This window comes from Medicago truncatula, chromosome 6 (genome assembly GCF_003473485.1).
Source record: "Medicago truncatula cultivar Jemalong A17 chromosome 6, MtrunA17r5.0-ANR, whole genome shotgun sequence".
NCBI lineage: Eukaryota > Viridiplantae > Streptophyta > Magnoliopsida > Fabales > Fabaceae > Medicago > Medicago truncatula.
In genome coordinates this window covers 12,579,533-12,601,839 of record NC_053047.1, presented here as the reverse complement: position 1 = coordinate 12,601,839, position 22,307 = coordinate 12,579,533, and the positions used below count along the sequence as shown (strand labels likewise).

General features: G+C 33.1%; 1 protein-coding gene and 1 pseudogene across 1 annotated transcript; one reads left to right on the top strand and one right to left on the bottom strand.

Moving 5' to 3' along the window:
* Positions 1–11,680: 11,680 nt before the first annotated feature.
* On the top strand, positions 11,681–18,964 carry LOC25496061 (ABC transporter C family member 10). Its single transcript, XM_013596332.3, has 12 exons — positions 11,681–11,761; positions 12,309–14,406; positions 14,550–14,870; positions 14,955–15,041; positions 16,072–16,659; positions 16,755–16,919; positions 17,023–17,317; positions 17,421–17,635; positions 17,730–18,035; positions 18,116–18,176; positions 18,261–18,500; positions 18,614–18,964. The coding sequence occupies exons 2-12, from the start codon at positions 12,349–12,351 to the stop codon at positions 18,709–18,711; spliced, it is 4,434 nt and encodes a 1,477-aa protein (XP_013451786.1). The 5' UTR covers positions 11,681–11,761; positions 12,309–12,348; the 3' UTR covers positions 18,712–18,964.
* Positions 18,965–20,191: 1,227 nt separating this feature from the next.
* LOC25496060 (pentatricopeptide repeat-containing protein At2g15690, mitochondrial-like) lies at positions 20,192–21,306 on the bottom strand (annotated as a pseudogene).
* Between the last annotated feature and the right edge of the window lie 1,001 nt (positions 21,307–22,307).

Here is a 22,307-nt window from a genome sequence, read left to right as displayed (position 1 = left end):
TCTCCACTTCCCCACAACTAGAAACACAAAGATGCACATCTTGAGCCAATATACCACGAGCCGCCAAATTTGTCTTTGTTAGCAACCGATTGCGAAGTAGCCTCCAAGCAAGAATAGAAACCTTTTAGCGGGACATGCCCTATATTCAGAGACTTATGGCAGCATGTTCGTGCGTGGATTAGGGTAGGGGTGTTCAAAACCAAACCAATCCAATAGAAAAACCACAAACCGAACCAACCGAAACTGAAACCGCATTTGATTTGTTTGTGCCACACTAAAGTTGAGGCCTCATCCACAATAGAATTACCACCTGAAGTCAACAAATCATAAACAGAACGAACATAATATTTTGTTGAATTGTCAAGTCGCCATCTCCATTCATCGAACTTTGTGACCTGCAAAGTAACGTTAGCAAGCATTGCCCGACACTCCCCAACTAACTCCTTCTCCCAATCCCATAATCTCCTCCGCCATTGCCACGCCTCACCACCCTCCTCCCACCCCAACACATACATATCCTCCACCGTGCAGTGTTTTATTGACACTTAAATCGTACAAGCATCTAGACCGCATCGATAAAGCGATACCACCTAACCACGGATCAGTCCAAAAATAAGTATTCCTCCCATTCCCCACCACTTTTGTAACACAGTCGCTAAACCACTCTCCTCCCACTCCCCCACCACCATCACACACGCGCACGAGCTCACACTACCAACCTGAAGCCCGCCACCCTCCTTCATTCAAAACACCATCGTCCTCATCATAACGAGTCACCAACACTCTATACCACAAACCATTTCTATCTACTAACATTTTTCAACACCATTTCTCTAATAGAGCCAAATTAAACTCTCTCATTCTTCTCACCCCCAAATCTCCTTCCTTCTTACGAACGCAAATATAATTCCAACTAATCCAGAAGATTTTCCTATGATCCTCCCACCCAAAAAAAAATCATGAAACATAGTATACTTTGTATACAATTAATTTGGGTCATGTGAGTTTGTTCCATATTCATCTTTTAAGTTTTCTTTTTAGAGGATCGTTTACATTCTTAATGATAGCAAATAGATGTATTTGATATACTTTATGAATTTAAATGAATGTTATTTTATTTTTGTAAAGAATAATCAAAAAGGTTTTTTTAGTCATTTTAGTGGTCGAGACAATGACATTAGTTTTAATTCTACAAATATTTTAAATTTAGTTTTTAGTTCTAAAAAATACATCACAAAGTTTTAGTTCTTGCTCTTCATTACAACTTTTGATATCTACTTTTAAAGTAACTTATAGGTAACTTTCATATTTTTAAATGAATTTTTATAAAAATATTTAAAATATTATTACAATCTCTCCCATAAAAATTTAGAATTTTTTAACAAAAACTAAAATAAATATAATTTTTTAAGTGCTAAAAACTTTAAAAATTTTATTTAATTTTTAACTTGAAAAAAAATAAAGATTTCTATAATTTATTATGTATGCAAAGAGTCATTCAAAATTTTAAAAAAATAAAATACTTATTTGTAGATAAGGACCAAAAGTACTAACGAAAAAATTGAAGAACCAAAATTTGCTGAAATTTTTTAAAGGAATTAAAATGAAATTTAAGATATACATAGTGACAAAAAACTTATTTAACTTATTTTTATCAAATAGTTTGACGGCTAGAAATTCACCTCTTAAAATAAATAATTAAAGAATTTAATGTTTGAACTATGATACCCCACTTATATAATATGTGTCGCTACCAATTGAGATAAACTCACTCTAACTTTAACCTTAGTTTTTAAATATTTCTATTCTAAACCTCTCTTTTCAAATTAATGTTTGAATGCAATTACTGTTACTCTCTCCGTCCCTAATTATAAGACCTTTTTGAGAATTTTTTTTGTCCCTTTTTATAAGACCCCTTTGTTATTTCCAACTAAATTAATTATTTCTTTACATACACGCCCCTATTTATTATACATCTTTTTCTTCAATCAACAATAAATAACATGTTGAAAACATAAACTAACCTTCTTTCTTAAAGAATAAAATTGTAAAAATAATAGTGATTACAAACAACTTTAATATAAATATCCACTATCTTAATTCCCGTGATTTTGGCAAAAGAGTCTTATATATAGAGACGGAGGGAGTATTAAAATATAAACTTTTTTAACCTCCTAGTTCTTGTAATAAAGGGTCATTGGTAAACTACAGTAAAAATAAAACAAATTGGGATTTTCTTTTTGGCAAAAATTTGGTATTTCTAATGTACCTCTTTGACAATTTTAATTCTAGTTCATTTATTAGCTTCTTTGACAATTTTTAACAAACGTTTATTAACTCCCCTAAAACAAACGTTTATTAATTAGTGATTAAGTCTAACTATTTGATCAAATTAAAGTACAGTTTACTTTGTACAAAAAAGGTACCGTTTTCTTGATAAAGAATGAAAGTACCTCTTAGTTGGTAGGGTTCTTTGTCTTTATTTTATTCACGTGAAACCTAACATTGTTCCCCAAGACTTGTCTCCCTTTGTAAATGGAATTGCCTTAAAATAAACATCAACAACAACAAAAAAAGAATTTTTTTTTTTAGACAAAAAAAAAAGAATTTTATTTGTTCAATTTATTGAGTGTAATACTTTCTCTATTCTTTTTTAATTGTTATTTTATATTTTATATTTTTTTATTTATCATTTTCAAAGTTTGAAATAGTTGCCAAAATTATCTTTAACAATTTATTGCAAAGAGAAAAATATCTAAAATAATAAAAAGTTCAATAATTATAGACTTTAGTGTTTCTAAAAAGAATTTGCAGTTGGGAGGGAGGCACGTAGGGTAGAATAGGATGATTGGGTAGACCCATGGGAAGGTGGCAGAGCATTTAACTTGAGATGTCATGCAATGAAACAAAGTCATGTTTTCATCAAGGTTGAAATAAATGAGAAAATGACAAAGATTCTATAATTTTTTAGGTAGAAAGGAAAAAATAAACTTAGCAAAAGAAAAAGCAACTTTATTCATGCAGAATATATTTTGCAATGCTTTTAACTTTTTTTAATTAGTATATCATCTGGTCAGTATTATAAGCAAAAATTAACATTTTAGATTTATTTATTAAATCATATATATAGTCTTTATTATAAATCACATACATCATTTAATAAATGAATTTAAAATGTTGATTTTTGCTTATAATAGTGACCGGAAGATGTAAATTACACTTCTTTCCCTGAAAGTTGTTTGAATTACATTCCCCTCCCTCAAAGTTGTTTGAATTACACTCTCCCTTTCTTATGAATTTACTTTTTTTTTTTAATTTATTAAACTATATAAATTGTTTAAGTATGTCGGGATCAAGGTAAAGCCGCTAAAACACTCTTTTTAAGTCTTCCAAAAAAAAAAATATTTTCATTACATTTTATAAGTAAAAACGCCTCATATGTAAACAAAAAAGTCTTTATATAACAAAATTTGATTTAGGTCTCACTTACTTTTGAAGATTAGTGAGATGACCCTAAAATATATGATTGGTTTCAATTTTTTTAGGTTTAGAAATGACTATAGAAGTCGTAGAATTGATTTTATCTTGTATGGATGATTAAACTTTTTTTTTTCAACGAAAAGTCTATAATACTTAAGTTAGAATTTATAACTTTTGACCTTTTTTTTTTAGCAGTATATAACTTTTGACTTTTTTTAAGCAATATATAACTTTTGACTTGTACAATTGATTTTAGCCTTAAATCTATCGTAAAATCCATTTTTACATAAATTATTTTATATTCAACTCACTTTTATCTCAAATCAATTTTATAGAATCAATCCTGTTAAAACCAATCCACTCAAACATAAATGGCTTTGCATTTCTGCGTTTTTTGTGCGGTCTGATCATGGGATTGTAGAGGCTTTGAGCTGCAACTCTGCAATTTTTTCAGCTCAGTTTAGATTTCGCGGTTGCAGTTAGATTTCGCTTGAAGCCGTAATCGGCATGGGCAGAAGGTCTCATTCTAAAGTGACTAACTAACTAACTGTTTTCTGTTATGGAGTTTGTTAGGATAGTTAAGATCAATAACTGATTCTTGTTGCAATTGTATAGATCTGTTATATAAGTACTCTACCATAATGTACAAACTAAATTTGGTAAAATACAATTTTATAGTTAAAACAGTGCTCACTTAATAATCAAATCTTTGCTCAAAAGTTCTGACGATACAGTTCCCGATAACATATTGTTCTCGACATACCTGCATCGGTTATAAGCATATAATCTAATATCAAAACAAATGAGTAATTAGCATGATAACTCTACTAATATTTGTGTGCACGCACACGCACATACGATATTTCTATGATGATGTATAAGTGATATTTAGATGTATCAAAATATGCCGATTTACAATTTGATAAAGCAATTCATGTACAATTGAGATATCTTACAATTCCTTCAAATTCGGAAGGTTCCCGAGAGTCGCTGGGAGCACACCTGTCAACTGATTGTTCTCAAGATGACTGCGAAAGGTAGGCATGCATTCATAATACTAATACTAGGCTCATACAAAAACGGTAGGGATGCATACATAAATCCTGGTTGATACATACGATATTTTCCTCGAGCAATCTCTTTGATATTTACAATGGCTTTACTAACACTAGGCTGGCCCGGAAGTACTAGCCTGAATTTTCGAGATTCATTTTGCAGAAAATCTTCTATCTCTGCAAGATAGCTGAATGCACATCCAACAGCAGGAAAACCATCTAAGTTCAACCGGTATTTTAGAAATCCACTCGTACCTACTACAGCTGTCTGCATTACTTTCACTGGTGGCATTTCGTCTCCGTTAACATCAATGGATACATTGGTCGCAATTTTCTCAGTTCCATCAGCAAAATCGACGAGGTAAATTGCTTTCTTAACAGAATCCGACTCCCAAATTCTATCAAACAGGTCATGTGGATACCTGATATGGTAGAAACATACACACTTCCAAAGTAATGCAGTTTATGGAAACTATTTATAGCTCATACAAAAACATATATGAAAACAGTTTGACATATTATCCTTTGCTATAGATATAGCTAATAAATAAGCACTTATTTGATAAGCTTAATTAAGTTGTTTGTCCAATCAGCAGGGCCTAATTTGCAATGGAAGAAGCAACAGAGAGTCGGCTCATTACCTGACCGGAGCATCACTCTTGAGGTCCTTGTACATAATAATATTCTCATTTCGGGCTCACTTTTGAGTTATTTTGGGCAAATCACATATTAATCTTGTCCCAAGCACTTCTGCGGCAAAAGTTCTCTTTACAGTTTACATTGTCCATCAAAGCATTGAGATTCTTGATTGTTGTGCTCGTCTCTAGAAACAATGTGTTCCATTGTCATCTAAATATTGTATCATGTTAATATTTTGTACAGCATTTTTTCTCTTGTTTTTGGCGAGTTTAAATTTATCTAAATCTCGCATTAGAGGTCTTCATCGCGCATTGGATGAAACATCATCGCTTACCAGAAATTCTGAAAGAGTCTGAATTGGCAGAAAATCACTAGAGCTAGTCACTATAGTGGCGCAAAAGTGAAACTGCATGGATTGAACTTTGAAGTTCCCAAACTGGAGGTGTTGAACTTGTCACATACATGAGTTGATAACGAAGAACTCTATCTGATTTCAAAGAGTTGATAACAAAGAACTACATGGATCATGTGGTAGAAAACTGCACACAACTGAGAGAGAGCAATCTGAAGAACTGCTATAAAGTGCTTCATAATGTTGTTGACTCGATGATATTATCACTGTTCCACCTCGTTATCGTTTCAACAACAAAAAGAGGGAACTCAATATGAAGGGTTATATGAGAAATATGAAGGATGGCTTACTTTCTATATGCAATTAATCCACAATAGACTTAAGATAACCAATAACAAAGTAAAAATTATTATTATTTTTTTTGTCAGGTAATCTAGTGCTAGAATTCACCTTATAAGGTGAATAAGTAGGGTGTCCGGGGTTCGAACGCCGGCCCCTGCATATAATAATGTATTGTCCTACCAACTGTCCTATGTTCCCGAGACAACAAAGTAAAAATTATACCCCTTCCCTTTTTGTTTTTTTTGACAATTGTCCTTTTTTAAAACATTTTTTTTAAAATTTTTTTAATAAAAATCTTTATACATTTTTATTTAGGCTTAATAGCAGTTTGTCCCTTAAGTATCAGAAAGTTGTGATTTTGGCCTCCTAACAAAATAAAATACAATCCAGCCCCCTAAGTACTGCCCTTTTTGCAGTTTTGGCTCTTAAGACTAATTTTGACCAAGTCAATGTTGATGTGGACGCCACGTGTGTAATTTTTTTATTTTTTAATTATTAAAAAAATAAAAAATAAAATTATGTGCTCCATACGCATTGGACAAAGAGTTCAACTCACTTTTACACAGACCATACGCTCCGCGCATACACTTATCTGTGAAAATTCAGCTATGTGCTCATTTCTCCTCTGGTACTAGCTTTGTGTTGAGTTGTTCCATGGAGACACCAACCTGAGAATCACTTTCCACCCACAAGCTAAACCAGTCCATTTCTAGAGCCTTTTTCAAAAACAAAATCATAGCAAAGTACTCAGCGACTAAATCATTATGTTTGGTTTAGCGAAGAAAGTTAAAAGGAAAGAAAGTGAAAGGATAGATAGTAGAAGGAAAGAATGGTTGAAGAAAGTGAGATGATTATTTGAGTTGTTTGGTATAAAAGAAAGTGAATAGGTTGTGAGAGGAAAGAAAGATATGTATATTTGCAAAATGACGATTATAACCTTAAAAGGTTCTAACTAAATGTGTTTATTTTAAATTAATTATACTATCTACACATTTAAATATATTTTATTAATAATTTTTAATTTACCTAATATTTGTTAAATTTTTTGTTCAAAACATCACGCTAAACAATTCAGAATCACAACTTGTCTTACAATGGTTGTTCAACAAAGTAATATAATTATTATAGCAAGGGTATTTTTGACTTTTCTTTCAAAAAGTTGGTGTTTCTTCATCTTTCTGTCCAAAATAGTGAGGAAAGGTTTTGAGTGTGGGTCCCACCTCAAAACTTTTTTTCCTCTTCTTTTTGAGTTGTTGCCAAAGGGTGGAAAACTAATCTTTCCACACACTTTCTTACCTTCTTCTATCTTTCTTTAATCTTTCTCTAGATCCAAACACAGCCTAAAGGTTGCCCTTATATCTGCAACATTAGCAAAACAAATTAAAGATCAATCGATATTGACCTTTATCCACCCCATACGAGAAGGCTTCCAATACATTGCAAAAAAAAAAAAAAAAAAAGAACCACAAAATCCTCCATAATAGAGGACATACAACCTTTGGATAGAGTACTCCTATGTCTAACCTCAGCAATGATCTTATCAATAATCCTTTAAAATATTAATGAATATGAGATATTGATAAATACTAATAGTAAAATATTACCCTTCAAATAATACAAATTTATTACTAATATTATAATAGTACTTAAATACAATAATAAGAAATTTTGGGGATGTTACATTGGAGATGTAATTAAAAAGGTGGGCCTTGTCTAAACAAGATATGAAGGAGTCCATATATCATATATACTTCTTAGACTAGTAAAGCCCATCAATGAAACTTAACCTAATTACATCAACAAGTCTTCATGTGAGCTCTTTATAAATGTGTTTTTAATATCTTTCTATCACTCATCTATATATAATACAAGTTCATACGTATCTACCTGTACGGTTGAAGTGGTTATGATATGTAAGGGGGGATATATCATTTGTGATATCATTTTAGTCAAATCAATTATATGTATGTTTGTGTTCGGTCTATATATTTTATCTTATTTTGTCATATATCGATTTTTTTATTGATTAGTTCTTTTCTCTTGTTTAATCTTGTGTTTTTTTTTACCAGATCTACGGTGAGGCAAGAAACCCAGATCGATGGGATATCCTTCCCTTCTTGATCGAATTCAAATCAATGATTTTGTTTTGGACTTCTACACATTATCGATTATGATTTGTTGCTACACACTTAGTTTTGCAATGTCCACAACAAATCTGTGACGGGTGTGATTTCTTTGATTAAATATGGAGAAAAGGTAAGCTTGGAAGAAACATAATTTTCTTTTAATTTTTAATGATTATTAAATTAATATAATAAATATATTATATTTTATTGTCAATTATTTGATTTTATTCTAATGAGTAAGATTTTATATAATTTATTTATTGGATATTATTTATTATGTTTTTCATCTTTTGCTGAGAGTGTTTTAAAAATTATGATAAATTTAAAAGGAGTAATTCTTTGGTTAAATTTGTAATTTTGTTGGTCTAATTTTGAATCGATAGTGTGCATTTCAATTTTTTGTTTTAGATCCGGTTTTATATAAAGGCAAATTCCACGAGTTTATGTTGAGATCAAACATATGAATGCGTGAATATGTAAGAAATCATTTTATGTTAGGTTTGATCGTTGGTTATTCTTGATTCCACCCAGATATTGGACGTTCTTATTTGGTTTTGAATAGTAATTTCAACTCTAATTTGAAATTTTGTACATAAATTTCTTTTCTTTTTTATTTTTCATTCCTCCAATTTAAAAATTATAAAGTTAAATTATAAAAAAATTAGTTATAGAGAAATTTTTTTTTTTAAACTTGAGACAATTATTATTTGTCATTTCTCTGCCTCATTCTTAAAGAAAAAAAAAAATCATTTCTCTGCCTCTAAATTTTGTTGTGCTAATATAACTTTCTTTGTCAATAAGAGTTGATTATTGAGTCTAATTTACATTTGATTGCTACCACTGTAGGAGCTTGAAACTTTTGATAAGAAATTCATTCGCAGAGATACAAAGACGTTGTGTGGGTTTGCAGTTGTTGATGCGAAGCTTCAACTTAATCATTTGCATAATCTATCATGAGATATTTCTCACACAAGAAGATCTCCCTATGGTTTGTCATGATTATAAAATTTTTAATTGATGTCCTTAACTTTTACAACACAATTTCTTTTGAAAAGATATTGTAGCATATGACTAGTCATCCACAAGAGAAGGAATGTTGCATTGTTTAATTACATCCATTTCATAACGATAGGCCTTGAAATATTACTAGTTATGGTTTTGGGGCCTCAAGTTCTTCGATATTATGAGATATTGGACGATTGCTTGGATATCTTGGATTCTTATGACTCAAAAATATTATGATTGTGATGTAGATGAGTATGATTATTATGATGATGAAAGTGATTATGGCATATCGTATTTTGAAGGAGGGATTGATTATGCCTTGATTTATTTTTATTTTTCAATCAAAACATGCAAAATAGCCATTTGTTCCGAGTAAGCATATACTCAAGGATCAAATTTCATTCCCTTGTTTTTTAGACATGGTTTGAACATCAAAAAAACCTTTACCATGAAATTTTAAAGTTTTTAAATGCGGGACAAATTAATTATGAATTATTTAAGAAATTCATAATTATGGGGAACGAAAATTTATAATTAATTCGTCCGCTGTTGAAAAAATCAATATTTTTTTGTAAAGACATATTTTAACCTTCTAAGTATTTTTTTTTTTTTTTTTTTGCAAAAAATCATAAATAAATTATTCTTCTATATCACTTTTTTGGATTTCGCGTATATTACAAGGTTAAAAATAGGAAGAATATTAAATTATAGGGTTAGAATATGAGTATTTTGTTTAACATGATCATTTTTCAGACTTTACGCATATTATAGGGTCAATTTGAATAATAATAATAATAATAATAATAATAATAATAATAATAATTTTGTCAAATCCTCTGCTTTTTGAAAATAAATTCGTTTACATTCCAAATAATTTCTATCAAATCCTTTTCTAGTGTCCCTATTAGAGTAGATCTTTTCGCAAACTCGAGACCTAACAACATGATGTATTTACTGCGATTTTGAAACGCAATGTCAAGGCAGACAAACACAAACAAAAAATGGGTGAGTTTTGAAAACATTTAACAGTATAAAATAATTGAGAAAAAAACTGAAAGTTGTCAAGTAAGAACCCTATCATGAAAAATCACATTTATTATAAATCAATAAGCATAAGTAACATTACAAAGAACACATAAGACCCAAAAAGTCAAGTTACCATTCAAGAATTATATGCATGTTTTCTAGACTCTAAGCATCTCTTCTATCCTCGTTACTATTCTACACTAAAGTGTTCAATTGTCTTATATCATATTTCGAAACGTCTCAACAACACCTTCAGAGTCTAAAGATTCTCCACCGTTGCCTTTCCAATACAAAACATAGCATCAACCTTTAATATGTTTCACATAATAGGATAGGAGAGTGTATATTTTAAGGAGTATAATGTAATTTAAACATCTCCGAATGAGAGTGTAATTTACTCAAACTCATCATCTGCGACAAACACATCAGGCATCGTGATCGTTACTTGACTTTGAATTCTCTCTCTTTAGTCTCCAAACAATTTCTCTTCATCAGAGACCGTCTTCGATTTTCACTTACTATCTGTACTCCAACAGTCCCTTTCCTTGATCATCACCTCTTCAAAAGGTTCACCAATCTCTCCTACCTCTATCTCTCGAGCTTCCGCGGTGACGTCGATGCACTTATCTCTCAAATTTTTAGTTTCCAATTGAACATCACAAGGCTCATTCTTTGCGACAAACCCGCAAATCTGTTCCTCATTGCTAATTGTTTCCCCAATTTGCAACAACTTAATTTGAGTCATTTTAAGGATATGTTGTAACATTACACATTTGAACTTAACCGCCTGTAAAAATGTGAAGCTAAAGCCAAGTCCACCGTCTTTCTTAGGTTTTCACTTTTCATAGATAGATATGATTATTTCGTTTGGTGTTCATACATTGAGTTTATTTGGTCGTAAAAAAAATCAAATAATTTTTGAGATTTATTTGAATGAAAAAACGGCGATCACATTGAAGTATTTTAAAAAGATAGAAATCATATATTAAATTAAAATATTAAAAAGTAAGTTGAAATTTCAAAGAAACTTTGACGATCAAATATACAGCTTTTTCTAGAAATATATAATACGAAGTGCGAAGTTTTCAATGATCAAAGAAAAAAGTATATATATTCTAGTTGCCATGCATTCCTCAGAAAATAATTAATTAATAAGCACATTAGTTCCACATGAAATAGAAAAATAAAAAATTAATGGAAGTCACGTGCAAAATAGAGGGAATTATTTATTTCTCTAAGTAGTATTGCTCAAATCAATCATTCACACTTCTCCTTTGGTCAAAACAACAAAATAGATTATTGTTGTGAATTCGAACAAATAAGAAAAAAAGATGTGAAGTAGATAACCTAACGATTTTTCTGGTTCGCCTCGCGATCTCATGAGATTTTAAGGCGCACACAACATGGATTAAAATTATAATAAAACACCTTCAAGTTTTTTTGAAGTTCTATTATTTGGAAAATGGATCCCATGAAAAGATATTTACAAATTTAACTAATTAAACGAGATTTATAAAATAATTATCCAAAGTCAGAGAGTTCATTTGAAATATGTTAAAATAACATATGCGCTTTGTCACATATCATTAAAAAATTAACCAAAAGATTGTATCATTAGCACTACTAATCTCTGCTGTCACATTATTACCAAACACGTTTTCACTTTATTCCTCTACTTATACATTTGTTTCCACATCCATCAAAGCATAAAACTTCACTGAGAAACCAATTAACAAGTATGTTACTTAACACCTTTTCTTTTTTATCCATTTAAATTTGCTACTTTTTTCTTCTTTGTGTTGCTTGCATTGCTACTAACTTTTTTTCATTATTATTGTTGTGGTATGAAATGCTTCAGGGTTTTTTTTCTTCCTTCAACTGAGTTCAATGCATGCACTTGCTACTCTTTCATTTATATTTTTTTATGGCATTTTTACTTCAATTTTGTTAACTTAAATGTTGTGATCTTAGTGGTAAGAGTTTGACAACAATGTTTCGTGATCGCAACATTGCCGAAGTTATTTGTTGGATTTTAGTCGAAATTTCTTAAAATCTTTTTGCTCTATGATTAATGTTCACACATTATGAACTATAGAAAAAGCAAATATTAGACCTTTATTTTTCTGGAATTTAGCTTTTAATGATGTTTTTGTTTTACAAAGCTTCTAAGGATGTTAACTTTTATTCAGTTTGCTTTTTATTGATGGTTGAATTTATGACTTAGTATGCTTCAAGTTTTTTGCACAAAGTTTTCATTCTAAACAAATGATTATTATGTTACAGATTATATTTTTTTTACCACAAAATAGAAAGTAAAGATAAAATGGAAGATTTTTGGAACGTGATTTGTGGCGATGATGATTCAGCTTGTTCTTTACTCGGAGGAAAACCTTTCTGTTTCAATTTGGAGGTTCTGACGAATCCTTCTTCATGCATCAACCATTTGTTGATCATTTTTCTTAATCTGTTGTTGCTAATAATGTTGACATTTGTTACGATCCAAAAGTCTTTGGTGAAGTCAATTCAAGGTCAGAATAGAGTGGAAAGTTATTCAAAGTTGCAGCTAGTTTCTGCAATAACCAATGGCTCTCTTGGTTTGTTGCATTTGTTCTTAGGCATTTGGATTTTAGAGGAGAAGTTAAGGAAAAACCTCACTGTTTTTCCTCTTACTTGGTGGCCGCTAGAGTTTTTTCACGGATTCACATGGATCTTAGTTGGTTTAACTATAAATCTTGTGCCGAAACAACTTCCAAGAACATGGTGGCGAATGTTTTCTATTCTTATATTCTTTGTTTCTGGTATTTTCTGTGCATTGTCATTATCTTATGCATTTAGTAGCAAAGAAATGTCCCTTAAGGTAGCTTTAGATGTTCTATCTTTTTTGGGAGTAATTTTGCTGCTCTTTTGCACATACAAAGTATGTAAAGATGAAGATGTCGACAAGGAAATAAATGGAAGTCTATATGCTTCTTTAAATAGCCAGATCCATGATGTTGATCCTCTTGGCCGTATAAGTGTAACCCCATTTTCCAAAGCCGGACTCCTTAGTCGGATGTCATTTTGGTGGTTGAATCCACTAATGAAAAAGGGTCAAAATAAAACACTTGAGGACGAGGACATCCCAAAGTTGCAAGAGCCGGATAGAGCAGAAGTATGTTATTCGTTATTTATAGAACAATCGAATAGAAAAAAGCAGAAGGATCCATCATCTCGATCATCGGTGTTATGGACAATCGTTTTGTGCCACCGGAGAGAGATTTTGATATCTGGATTTTTTGCATTTCTCAAGGTACTCACTCTTTCTTCTTGTCCTATAATTTTGAATGCCTTTATACTGGTGGCTGAGGGTAATCAAAGTTTCAAATTTGAAGGTTATTTTTTGGCCATCTCACTTTTGTTTATCAAGATTTTAGAGTCCCTATCTCAAAGGCAATGGTATTTTCGCTCAAGGGTTATTGGTATGAAAGTTAGATCGTTACTTACTGCATCTATTTATAGGAAACAACTGAAATTATCCAATGCTGCTAGATTGATTCACTCTAGCGGTGAGATAATGAACTATGTGAATGTGGATGCGTATAGAATCGGAGAATTTCCGTTCTGGTTTCACCAGACATGGACAACAGTCCTCCAACTATCAATTGCATTAGTAATTCTTTTTCGTGCTATTGGATTGGCAACAATTGCGTCATTGGTGGTGATAGTTTTGACCGTGTTTTTGAATGCTCCACTAGCAAAGTTACAACATAAGTATCTTAGTAAACTTCTGGTGGCCCAAGATGAAAGGTTGAAGGCTAGTTCTGAGGCTCTGGTGAATATGAAAGTGCTAAAGTTATATGCATGGGAAATGCATTTTAAAAATTCCATTGAAATCCTAAGAATTGTTGAACAAAAATTGTTATCTTCAGTGTTATTACAAAAGGCATACAGCCTTATTCTCTTTTGGTTTTCACCTACTTTGGTCTCTGCTGCTACCTTTTTGGCTTGTTACCTCTTGAAAGTTCCTCTCCATGCAAATAATGTTTTCACATTTATCACAACCGTGCGCCTTGTGCAAGATCCTATTTCAACCATCGGAGATGTTATTGGAGTGATCATTCAAGCAAAGGTTGCTTTTTCTCGGGTTGTGAAATTTCTCGAGGCACCTGAGCTTCAAACTACTAGTGTCAGAAAGAGCTGCTACGATGAGAAGTTAAAGGGCTCAATAAAAATCAAGTCTGCAGATTTTTCATGGGAATATAATATATTGAAGCCAACAATACGAAATATTAATTTAACGATTAGAGCAGGGCAAAAGATAGCTATTTGTGGAGAAGTTGGCTCAGGAAAATCAACTTTATTAGCAGCAATTCTCGGAGAAGTACCGAATACTAAGGGAAAAGTAAGCTTTTAATCCTTCTATTTTAATCCTTCGATAACATTCCTATACTTTGTTATACTTTAATTTATTATAACTAGATTAAATTGGAGTGTATTTTCATGTCTTTTATTCATTGGTGTTGAATTCTCTTTTGTAATTTACAGATTGAAGTTTATGGAAAGTTTGCTTATGTTTCTCAAACAGCTTGGATTCAAACTGGAACAATACAGGAAAATGTTCTGTTTGGATCACCTTTGGATACTCAAAGGTATGAAGAATCACTTCATAGGTCTTCACTGATGAAGGACCTTGAGTTGTTTCCGTATGGTGATCTAACCGAGATAGGAGAGAGAGGTGTTAATCTAAGTGGGGGTCAAAAGCAGCGAATTCAACTTGCTCGAGCTCTTTATCAGAATTCTGATGTATATCTCTTGGATGATCCTTTCAGTGCTGTTGATGCGCACACTGCAAAAAAATTGTTTAATGTAATCACTTCTTCCTTTCTTAAAAAACCGCGATTACATCATAAGATTCATTCTTTATTGAAAAATGACATTGAAACTTGATAGGAATACATATTGGAAGGACTCGCCGGAAAGACAGTCCTTTTTGTTACTCATCAAGTTGACTTTCTCCCATCATTTGATTCCATTTTGGTAATTTCTTGTATCTTAAGGAATGTTTGTTTGTTATATATCTTTTTTCAATCTATGGTTTGCATATCACTTCTTGTTACACAATGTTGATCTTTTCTGCCTCAATTACGGTACGAAACCTAGAGGAATGTGAATAGGGTTTTCTAGAAATTATTGTAAATCGTTTCCTTTTAATTTGCGCCCTTTGGTTCTTCTAATTTTCAATTCTTTGAACTAGCAATTATATTTTAGTGCTCAAAAAACCAGGCTCTTATACCATTCAGTGTTGTGTGCAAGGGTGTGTTAGATGTCCCACATCGGATAGAAAAGTGGAGGTTGAGCACTTTATAAGTGAGAGGATCCATAAACTCATTGCCTTAAGGTTTTGAGTAAGACTGTGGTGTCTCTCTCACTTGTGAGGTTGCTCTGGCCTGGATGTGGGTGGTCCCCTTGGCCCCCCTCGTGTCCCAACTCTGGTATTAGAGCCGCGGTTTGACGAAGGGTTCGACCGGCTCCCCCTCGTGTCCCAACAGTGGTATCAGAGCCGCGGTTTGTTGAAGGGTTCAACCGGCTCCTTGTATCGAAAGTCCTCCTGACCAAGGGTGTTCAGGCGGCGGGTTCCGTTGTGTGTGGAGACAACGGCGGTACAAGTATAAGTGTGTGTGGATGAAAGAGCTTCCGCTAGAGGGGGGTGAGCATGATGAATTGATGGACTCACACTTGAGGGGGAGGTTATTCTGGCCTGGATGCGGGCGATCCCTTTGGCTCCCCTCGTGTCCCAACATTCAGATCCATATAATGATTTACCTCTCTCCTTTTATCATCGCTCAGATTCAGTGTTTTTATCAGATCACTTACCATGTTTCTACTTTTTCAAGCCTCCTTGTACTATTTCAAGGCTTTTTGAAGAAAAATATTTGATTTGATCATAAATATTGATATTTGACCTTTTAATACTTATTTATTGTTCAGACATTTTTCTGTCCTTAATGTCATCTTTGACATGTGTACTCAAAATTCTTAATGAACAATTCATTTTTTCTCACCACAGTTGATGTCAGATGGGAAAATCCAACAAGCTTCTACGTATCATGATCTACTAACCTTTAGCCAAGAATTTAAGGATCTTGTTAATGCACACAAAAAGATTGGCAACCCTAATCATCTTTTAGATCTTACTTCAACACCAATACATTCAAAGTCTAGTCGAGAGATGAAACAATATTCCATAGAGAACTCGTCTAATGCTAAAAATGGTGATCAATTAATTGAGCAAGAAGAGAGAGAAAAAGGAGACACAGGATTGAAGCCTTACTTACAGTATCTGAATCAGAAAAGCGGATACATATACTACTTTGTCGGTTCTCTTTCTTATGTGATATTTGTGATCTGCCAGATATCGCAAAACTCATGGATGGCCGCTAATGTTGACAATCCTCAAGTCAGCACATTGCAATTGATTACAGTTTACTTGTTGATTGGAGTTAGTTCTATGGTTTTCATTATAATCAGAGCTCTACTTGCAGCTGCTTTGGGAATTCAATCATCGAAGGTTTTATTTGGACAATTAATAAATTCTCTTTTTCATGCACCAATGTCTTTCTATGACACCACACCATTGGGAAGGATACTTAGTAGGGTAAGCTTATTAAATTATTTTTACCATACATATGTAATCGACGAAATAATATATTTTGACTAATGTTTAATTAACTTCTTTTTTTTTTCTTTTAGGTATCATTAGATCTGAGCATTGTGGATCTTGATATCTCTTTTAACCTCACATATTGTATATCATCCAATATAACTTACTATTCAGGTCTAATAGTTTTAACATCGGTCGCTTGGCAAGTCTTGTTTGTGTGTATACCAATGGCTTATGTTATTATTCGTTTACAGGTAAACAACATATCCAATTTAAATCATACTGTCGTGATGAAATGGTGTATTCATTTTGTAATGTGCTTTTATTAACTTTTGGCATTCCTTTATATTGTAATAGAAACACTACTATGCATGTGCAAAAGAACTTATGCGGATGAATGGCACAACAAAATCGTCCGTTGCTAATCATGTAGCTGAAACTGTTGCTGGAGCTATGACAATAAGAGCTTTTGAGGAAGAAGATCGGTTTTTCAACAAGAATCTTGATTTAATTGATGTCAATGCTACTGCTTTCTTCCATAGTTTTGCCTCAAATGAATGGCTGATCCAACGGGTAGAAACAGCGTACGCCGTTGTTCTTGCCTCTGCAGCACTATCCATCGCTATGCTTCCATTAGGGACTTTATCATCTGGTGAGACTTTTCTTATATTCATGAAAATCATATGCTTTTATCATATCAATGCATTTTATATCTTATTATGCAAGTTTCTTATTTTCATCAACCATTGCTCCAGGTTTTATTGGTATGGCCCTTTCTTATGGCCTTGCATTAAACAGTGCCTTAGTATATAGCACTCAATACCGATGCATTCTAGAAAATTATATAGTATCAGTAGAAAGGATAAATCAATACTCTCATATACCAAGTGAGGCCCAAGAAGTGAGTGAAGGAAATCATCCTCCAATCAATTGGCCAGATGTCGGAAAAGTTGAAATAAAAGACTTGAAGGTAATTCGAAAATATTTTAAAAATGTGAATCGTATTGTTCAGAAAAAATGTGAGATGAAATGAAATTATAATTTCTTTGTTTATATAATTCCAGATACAATACAGGCCTAATGCACCACTTGTACTACATGGTATCAATTGCACCTTTGAAGGAGGGCACAAGATTGGTATTGTCGGTAGAACTGGCAGCGGAAAATCAACTCTGATTGGTGCTTTGTTTCGTCTTGTGGAGCCGACGGGAGGCAAAATTATAGTCGATGGAATAGACATATCATCTATTGGCCTTCATGACTTGAGGTCAAGTTTTGGTATTATACCTCAGGATCCTACCCTTTTCATCGGGACAGTTAGATATAACTTGGATCCTTTATCTCAACATTCTGATCAAGAAATATGGGAGGTAATTATAATTGATATCTAAATGTTTTAATAGTTTTCTTATCTTAGCAAATATGGATTAATAGTTACTTCCATGTGAAGGTTCTTCGAAAGTGTCAGTTACGAGAGTCTGTCAAAGATAAAGGTGGATTAGATTCCTCAGGTACTCTTTCTAGTTCAAACTTTGAATGTTGCAACTAAATTTGATGCAAGAACTTGTTTTGAGGTGAATTAAAATGTTATACAGTCGTCGAAGATGGATCGAACTGGAGCATTGGACAAAGGCAACTATTCTGTTTAGGGCGCGCTCTTTTGAGGAGAAGTAGGATATTGGTGCTAGATGAAGCAACTGCATCAATTGATAATGCGACCGATTTAATTCTTCAAAATACCATTAGAAAAGAGTTTGCAGATTGTACAGTGATAACAGTAGCGCACAGGATACCAACTGTGATGGATTGCAATATGGTTCTTTCCATAAGTGATGGTACGTTCATATCGAATGTCGAGTAAATAATTAGATTAATCCTTAAATGACACTTTCATATGATTCTTTATTTGTTTTCCTTAAATAAAATGAAATGTTTGATTATTTTACAGGAAAGTTGGCTGAGTATGATGAACCAATGAAGTTAATGAAGAAGGAAACATCGTTGTTTGGACAACTTGTAAAGGAATATTGGTCTCATTTTCAGTAGGGAAGACTGATTTTTTTTCTTTTTTGGTCAGGTATCCTAGTGGCTAGAATTCACCTTATAAGGTGAATAAGTGGGGTGTCCGGGGTTCGAACTCCGGCCCCTGCATATAATAATGCATTGTCCTACCAACTGAGCTATGCTCACGGGACAGGGAAGACTGATTTTAGTACCAACATACTTGTTATCTTTTATATATCATGATCTATACTTTTTGAATCAAATCAAAGTATAATAATGCTATACATTTCTCGTTCATCCATATGATTAAATATTCGACCAAAACTGCACAAATGTTACACGGTCAATAAGCGTGTTAAATTCGTCAAGAAATAGAAAGAATCAAAATCATCTATCAAAACCCTACAACTCCATTTCTGTTGTTGCGTCTTGTATTCCAAAAATGCCTCTGACAAACGGATTCATCACGAATCATGGACAATCATCAACATCCATTTTATTCAAAACAAACTCAAAATTCCTTCCATATTTAATATCTGAGTAAGCATCCACAACACAACAATAAGTAAGCAAATCAGGAACAACCTTTTCACTCCTCATATGCTCAACACTAAGATAAAGATCTTAAAATAACGTCATCCTCGAAAACTCCAAAGCGCGAATATTAATCTTTGTAACACCTGCACGAAAACCTAATTCAACCATCCTAGCAAACTCTTCATCTTAAAATTATCAGCACAAGAAAGCAACAAAATATTCCACAAAACATTACGTTCACTTCTCCTACCTAAACCAAAGTCTCTAACAAACTCTTTATATTCCATGAACTCTTCACATAGTGTGCTGACATCTGATGCAATCAGTACATGTTATCAGCAAAGTAGTGGTGACCCCTATCACGAGGACATTGGCGATTGTAGTTAAACCGTCCCCAACTGAAATCATCGAATGTCATATCATTCCAACCACCTCTATAATTTTTTTGAAATATTATCCATGTCTATGATCCCTAGTCCCAACAATTTGTTTTGACATTTTGACATGTAGCACAAGCATCATCACTTACATATTATGATATTGTCATTTTTTGTATACACACAGACAAAGTCAACCAGTTTCAAATAGAGCAATTTTGGTTAACATAAAACCTTTGATGAATTCAACTATACAACCAACTTGCTGTAATTTGCTTTCGTTACACAAAATCGAGCACAAGATAAGAAAGAACACTTTAAAGTGATAGAAAACAATAGTTGCAACATGTGCAAATCCCTTTTATAATTTTTTTCAACTAAGAACATTCTTCTCGTACAATCCGAAACCTCTCAGATAATTCTTCAAACCTCTAGAATTTCAGCTCGGCACCGGCAGCAAGCCAGCAACCACCTTATTGGCGAGAAGGAATGGCATTCATTTCACGCTATCGGCTACTGCCCCTTGCCTTCATTAATGTCCAATAACTACTCCAATAGTCTTCTGCATCACCACTTTCCAAACCTGCTACCAGATTGAACTCGATCCATTAATAAAAATCAGAGATGAAAAACTGAATTCGAAATTGATCCGGCACAGAATTTAGCCAAACCGACATCGCATCAGGACAGTCACGACGAGCATGTAATGATGTTTCCACTTCCTCGCTACACCTGCTACAAAAAGGAGCTCCAAGATGCATAAAATTCTTCTGATAGTTAGCGAGAATCCTGCCATGATACCATTGCAATATGAAACATTGAACTCTCTCTTGCACCTACAACAAAAGAGCTAAAACAGAGCTAAATTTGATGTGGCTAGAACCAAAAAATAGTTAAAACAATACAACCATAGAATAGCAATTTCAAACTCAATGAGAGGCAATAGTGCCGATATCTGAACAATATAAAAATATTTTTTAAATCAGTGTATACTACATAATTCATTCATCTCCTTTTTGAAAGCTTCCACGCACGACATGTGTGTTCCTGAAACACGAGCCGGCCAGCGCTTAGAAATTTATATATTCATGAATCATGATATTGTAGGATTTGTAGTAATGATTCCCTTACCATTAATCCACACGAGCATTTTCTATTCTTGAAATGGTGAAACCTTTTGTTATCTCTAACAATTGATTCCCGCCCTACAATCCTAGACATGATCTTGATGGCATTGTGACAGTCAACTTAGACACGAACCTTTTTGATAATCCTAAGAGGTGTTCTAGGAGGAGTACTAATAAGAGCCATATGCAATTGCAAGACGCTCACTGTGGTAGAGCAAGGCCTGCTCCTTTGCTTTCTGATCAATGTCATGAAGAACATATCTGGCGTCTTTCATGCTACGCCTTCAACTTTTCATCATCCTTGTAAAGAGTAGGATTCTTATACTCTCAATGATTTTGGTCCTGCCATCCATCATGCTAATTGCAGTATACTTTTTGGTAGGTGGGCTAGGGATCTTGTAGACAACGGCCTTTGATGGATCAAGACTAACAATCAACTCCTCAACATGGTCTTCAAGATCAACATGTCCATGAATTTGAGCATAACCCTTGAGGGTCTACAATACTGTCACAATGGGCTCAAATGGCAGTTTCTCAATAAACTCCTCAGCTTCTATGAGGTATCCAGATTCCCCGAGAACATCCAAAAGCCCCATGTATTTGTAAGTATATTTCTTCACAAGAAAGTGACTATTTAATCCATAGTTCCAGGATAAATGTGTGCATGTGCAGTAGACATGTATAATACAAATTCAGATGCAGAAACTTATACCAAAATCAACCAATTATATGTTTAAGTTAATAAATTCAATTATTAATGAACAACATATCATAGTATTCTCTTTCAGCTTATGAAGCACGAACACATACACTAGACACGACAGACACCTACACGTCGACACGGATAATAATTTGAGATAATGACATAATTCAGTTTAATCATAGGTGTCGTGTCGGATACCGACACACCTAATCCGAATGTTCGTGCTCCATAGCTTTCCGCCCAAGTAAACCTGATAAAGAAGATTTTCAATTTGAGTAGCTAGCTAGCTCATCCTCTGCCGAGTAGGGTCAATTTTTTTTTTTTTACATTTACACTTCCAAAGTGGAAACTCGACCATCATTTTGGCATAAGAATGGATTGCATCTTCTAAACCAAGTTTAATGTGATATTTTTACTGTTTGATATGCTAAAACAAATGACAAACTGAAATACAGTAGTTTCTTTCAATCCTAATGTAGAATATAAGCAAAAGGATAAATCAATTCATATTCCAGTAATTTTGAATATTTGGTTAGGAAGTACGAGATTAAAGTTTCTTTCAACTTAATAGCACCCACATCATCTTCTTGAGATCCATAGATTATCTTCTCTGATTCTATATTAACAGCCGCAGCCTGACATCATTGACTAACTCAAGAAAAGGATCTACCTGTGAATTTCCAACTGTTGTGTCCAAGTGTGAGTTGTATGTTAAACACTTTATAAATGAGAAGACCGGGAGCATGTAGGATTCCAAGGTAAAAAGAGACCTATGATTATAAACCTCTATAACGGCCACACATAGAATGAACATGTCACAAACTTAGCCAGCAGAAACAATATTTAACCCAACAAGTGTAAAACAAAATAATAAAAATTACAGCATACATTTTT